Genomic DNA, 5,665 nt, shown 5'->3' on the forward strand with positions numbered 1-5,665 from the left:
GTGGCTAGCTTATGACTCCTCCTCCACTCTGTAGAGTGAAAATCGCCCTTATGGCTAATTTGGTAGTGTCAGTTTGTATATTAAGCCTTCTTTTCTTGACTATGGTGTTCTTTGTAAAATCAGTATGCCTCAGTAAAGGGTCCGAATAGGACCGAAAGTACTTTGCCAACTCGTTTTTTTCATTTTTTTCCTTCGTGGCAAAAAAACCTATATATATATATATATATATATATATATCTATATATATTATATTATTGGAAGTTTCAACCAAACAACCTGATGTCTGCAGGCAGCATCAAGCACAAAAGCGAAGGCACAGAAAAAGACTGGATTAAGTTTGAGGTGAAATAAATCACAGAAAGTGCTCCTTCCAACTTGAGACTCTGCCATCATCAGCTTGAAAGATTCTGTTCAGCAAAATCCTTTGTGGTCGACTTGCCAATGATGGCTTCTCGCATCCGAATGCGTGATATCGCTTTTCTGAGTAAGTATAAATTAACTTCTGTTATCTAAAATCTTAAAGAGAGAGAAAGGAAAAATATTTACAAATAATGCTGTGGTCTAGCAAGACTTATTTCTTTTAATTCCTGAAAATATTATAAGACAGCGATTGTGAGCTTCAGTGGGTAATAAGTAGGCAACTGTAGACTCGCCCCAAAGCAATAGCGCAATGTTGGCAATTTTCGTGAAAATGTTGAATGAGATGCCATCTCCCTGAAGCGGTTGAATTGTCGAAAATCATTTTCGAGCGAAAAGATAGAACGAGAATTAGACTAACTCATATAGCATCTTTATGTAAAAAAGCTTGATTTCAATACTACGGGAATAATGAGTTCTAGTCAAGCGAAGATCTATCAAGCTGATCAGAAGAGATAGATTAAAGAAGAAGCGATGGTATAATTAAAACGTCGGCTAATTTTGAATTGGATTGATATGAGGACTACAATGTTCATATATAGTTTAGGCGCCGCAGTGGCGTGGTTGGTATGGTGTTGGGGTCCCACCTCGGTGGTCGCGGGTTCGATTCTTGGCCATTCCACTGAGGAGTGAGAGATGTGTATTTCTGGTGATAGAAGTTCACTCTCGACGTGGTTCGGAAGTCGCGTAAAGCCGTTGGTTCCGTTGCTGAATAACCACTGGTTCCGTAAAAACACCATACAAACAAACATATATAGTTTAATCGTTTGGTTGTTTATTCACCGAAATACCCATAAGTCAGAGAGTGACCAGACCCTAAAACGAATAGTAAAAAAAAAAAAAAAAAAAAGAAAAAAAAAAAAAAAAAAAATCTGTTTCATTTGCTACCACACGTTGGAGATCCCAAGTAATCGCCTTGGGATATTTGTACTTAATTTAGCCATAGCCGGTCGTTTCATATGATTTCTGGAATGAAAAACTAGAAAAGCAGTTTTATAGTCCCTGAAAATTACAAGTTTCTGCTGTGTTTTTTTTATTATTATTATTGACTGCAAACATTTCTGCTGTGAAAAAGAGAATCATTATTAAGTAGAGAGAAATTACTCGCTTGATTAGTATTGATATCGTAGCAAATCCTGCACCATTTGAAAACTGAAATCCACCAGTGAAAACTTGCTGGGGGTAGTGCCTCAATGGCGTGGTCGGTATGGTGTTGGCGTGCCACCTCGGTGGCTGCGAGTTCGATTCTCGGGCATGAAGAAATGGTTTACTTTGGAGTAACGATAGAAAGTATATAAAGTATAATGGTGGTGTTTTAATTTGCTAAACGCCAAAAAGTTTCCAGAACAGGCTTTATAGAATGTATCACATCTAGAGCTATGGAACTTGAGATAAACTTGAGAAAACAGGGCATACACAAAAAAAAAAAATTAAGCTCCTCAGTGGCGTGGTCGGTATGGTGTTGCCGTGCTACCTATTGATGGCCGCGAGTTCGATTCTCGGCAGTCCATTGAGGGGTGAGAGAAGTTCACTCTCGACGTGGTTCGGAAGTCACGTAAAGCCGTTGGTCCCGTTGCTGAATAACCACTGGTTCCGTGCAACGCAAAAACACCATACAAACAAACAGCATACACAAAAGGATGAAATGACAGTAAATGGAGAAGGAATTGATGAATAGTCTCGAGGAACAATGATATCCAACACAAGTAATCTAAGTTGGAATTTTAAAATGGGCAAATAAAGCCATTGGTTGGTTAAAAATATTATGACGACAGGCGTGATATGATTAACCGGAGGAAGAAATTGATATGAATTTTCCGGTGGTTATGATTGTAGCCACTGGGGACCAAGAATCCCTGTCATGACGGATGCTGCATCCAACAGTAAGTTAAGTCAAGTAGCGTAAAAGTTAACACACTGACCTTTTTCAAGGGTGAACCTAAATAATTTCTTTGAACAAGGCTACTCACTACTCTTTCCTCAAGCTCTAGATTGCACGGTATTGTCGAAAATTCCAGTGGAATGCTTTTGATAAATGAGAAACCACTTGCATAGAAAAACTGGAGTGTTTTTCGCTAGGTTAACTGTAATGATCTTTTGAATTATGCGGTTATTATGAGACTATACGATTTAGTGTCTCTCTGGATTGACCTTGACTGAATTTTACCTGATGTTCAATGCATTCCGGTATGTTTTACGATAATAGTAATAATTTATTGACCTTTTATACACTTAAATGATTGTTTTGCTTACTCAGTATGTCCGACGAATACATGTGGTGGACTGATAACTTTTCATTTGATAAGAATTTTGTGATTCAGTAACTGCATGAAACTCTTTGTTACAAAATATCTGCCGTTATTTTTCAAAGTTATATATCTCTCGCCTATTTGTCTTCGATACGTATTTGTCTCACTCAAGGTCTATAGAATCTTGGTCTCACTTGTATAACTCGATTTACGAGAGATCTCTGCTATCTCTCATAAACAAAGGCAGCGAAATATACATCAGACTCGGTCTCCTCAGAGTAGAAGACCTTAAACCACGCAAGAATGTCGGAATAGAAGCACCCAACCTTGCCCACAAGCACGCAGGCAAGCACTCGTCTCAAACCCCTATATAGCCTAGGTAACCCTAACCCTCGTTCTCAAACCACAACAATCCAAGGCGCTACAGCGGGCCTCCAAAAATTGGAAAGGAATGTATCGGGTAAATCTTACGTGTGTCTCTCCCTGTTGTAGCAGCAATATGACACTAATTTATATTAGGAATCTGCTCTGACGATACTGGACTTACCCATTTATTTTGGTAGTGTCAGGTAATAGTGATGGTATGTGAACTTGCGCATAATAATATTAGTTGTCATGATGATGCTATAGGTTTATTTGAAAATGCCATATCTATTACTAAAGTTAGGGGATCATGAAAATGTAAAATAGGTAGATGTTTTTTCTTCGGTTATAATAGCAGAACCGGTCGTAGCCAACTACCATGCTTAGACGACTAGAAAATTAAAAATGACTGTTTTAAATTAAAACGTTAACTGATTGGTGACCATAAACGGAGAACCTGTATTAACTGACGGAGGCCACTTCTTTGGCAACGATCAGGAATCAGGTGTTCTGAACCTTCCAGGCACTATGGCTCCGCCAACTGCCAGTGGATGAGAAGACATTTTTAATTTTCTAAGAAAAAGTGGTGGTAGGCTACTCCGCCCACTTGTAGATCTCACAGTGATTGCGTTGATTATCGCTTCCCTTTTATCAGTCAACTCATATATAGATAACCAACACAACTAAGGTTCTGGTAAGGTCACTAGAACACATGGTGTCACAAAAAAAAAAAAAAATAAGTTCATAAATACATGAATATTCCCACTACAGAAGGTGACATTGTCTCAAGATTTCCCCGCTCGGATTGAGGGTTCGTAGGGTCATACCCAGTAAGTTCGAAAAAGTAAGTTGAAGGGCATTGTGGTTACTAGAAATGCAGATTTACTTGGGTAAAAGTCACGATCTTATATATAAATTTAAATCTATTCTGTCTCATGTGAAGGAGACTGCTCTTGAACCAACGAAGTTGAGAGAGAGAGAGAGAGAGAGAGAGAGAGAGAGAGAGAGAGAGAGAGAGAGAGAGAGAGAGAGAGAGAGAGAGAGAGATAGGAGGTAGTGGGGTGGGGGGATGTGGAATGAGGGATTTCGGTTACCGGTAAACAAAGTACTTTTGTTTGCCAACGTACCCTTAACCTGAGTATAAAGAAGTTAAAGTGGTGTGTATAAGAAGGCTACCTGGTTGATAATTATTTCAAATTATTCAGTTCGAAAAAAATGATAATAATATACTAGCATTGTGGTTTACAGCCGTGAATATTATAATTTTTTAAAGTAAAACCCAGTGGAAACTATACTCCAATCAGATAGTCCGATCAGCTGATAGTGACATTTGACGCACTAGTTTAATTTTAGAAAACAACGTTGCTTCAAAACATCTGTTTACACTTGATATATTTTCTAACCTGAACTAAGTTGTTCTGCGTTAATCAGGGGTTACTGTTAAATTTATATTAGATTTTATTTTTATGTACAAAAAAACACACGTAATAAACTAATAAGTCAATTGTGGTACGATAGTTTAGTTGCCAGAGGAGAGATAAGTTATTATTGGTGATACTCAATATTTTGTAAACAGAAAGAGGAACGGGATACTTTTCAGGTCGAGGCTGTAATTGACAGGCAATTATATTCAAATGTTTTAGTTTTTTAGTATAACCAATTCATGTCTGGCTAACTATATGTTAAAACGAACCATTATTTAGTGGCTGTGATTAATGGAGATGCTTGCGGAGCACTGTGTAATGAGGGAATGTGTTACGCCATACTGACCAACAGACAAACGGGGTTAGGATGGTTAGGGCTGTAGGTGTTATTCAGGATTAATCTTTGTTGCTGTAGCAACTGTATTCAGTTACTAATGTAGAAGTGAACGAAGCAATTACAAGAAGTAGGGATTGGTCGTAGATTAACGATGGGACAGAGTTACAGTAAGTTGTAGGATAGGTATATTTTTTTCTATCGAATCAGGCTACCTGCCTTTACACCAGACCATGTTGCTTGGCTTACGTCCTACAAGTCGTTTGAGTTTTGAAATTTGTCGTCTTGATTTAGCTAATTATGTTTTTAAAATCCACACCGTACGTCCCAGGAAAATTAATTAGGCTTCTTGGCCAGTATTGAAACCCTGGTCAATCCTATCCCATGATTCGCTCATTGTAAGCGCAGTGTTCGGTAAACTAGCCTAGCCCTAATTTAGAAGGCAAACCATGACTTTAGATAAAAATATGGTAAATCTAAATGATAACTCCGCATTGGTTATTTCTTTGGAAATTACAGTTTGCTGTAGTATTCGGGTTGTTTATTAAGAATTTACCATTATTTTTGGGCGGTCGACTATAATTAACCCCCAGGAGCCAGTACTAAACACAGCGAAATACATTTGATGCCCCAATCCCTAGTGGATGTCGTATTCGTGGCTACGTTCCTTGCAGTCTGTGCAGAGTTATTCTTTAGAATTACCCAAAATATACAATTTACCCTGTGAAATTTGTGATGGAACTGAGCTTTGGTAAACGTAAAGGAGAGGGCCCACTAAGATAGGGTAAAATACCAAGTGGCCGGCCTCTACCATAGTGAGACCACCTTCCTGAAAATTAGAAATTATGTCCTTAATTTGTGACTCAGGGAGAGGAAAG

The 5,665-nt window shown here is 38.3% G+C and overlaps 1 protein-coding gene across 4 annotated transcripts in view; it reads left to right on the forward strand.

The window, feature by feature from the left end:
* Positions 1-4,528: 4,528 nt before the first annotated feature.
* Positions 4,529-5,665, forward strand: part of LOC135224721 (eukaryotic translation initiation factor 4 gamma 3-like) — a 65,332-nt gene continuing 64,195 nt past the window's right edge. Inside the window, exon 1 of one of the 4 annotated variants that reach the window (XM_064264011.1) lies at positions 4,529-4,649. Coding sequence is in view for 1 of the 4 variants with exons in the window: in XM_064264009.1 (XP_064120079.1) it covers positions 4,942-4,957 (16 nt within the window). In the remaining 3 variants the exon portion in view is untranslated. Of the gene's footprint in view, positions 4,650-4,818; positions 4,958-5,665 lie in introns of those variants that run through there. The other 3 variants (XM_064264012.1, XM_064264013.1, XM_064264009.1) reach the window with 3 other exon arrangements.

The sequence above is a fragment of the Macrobrachium nipponense genome, chromosome 12 (assembly GCF_015104395.2).
Source record: "Macrobrachium nipponense isolate FS-2020 chromosome 12, ASM1510439v2, whole genome shotgun sequence".
Classification (NCBI taxonomy): domain Eukaryota; kingdom Metazoa; phylum Arthropoda; class Malacostraca; order Decapoda; family Palaemonidae; genus Macrobrachium; species Macrobrachium nipponense.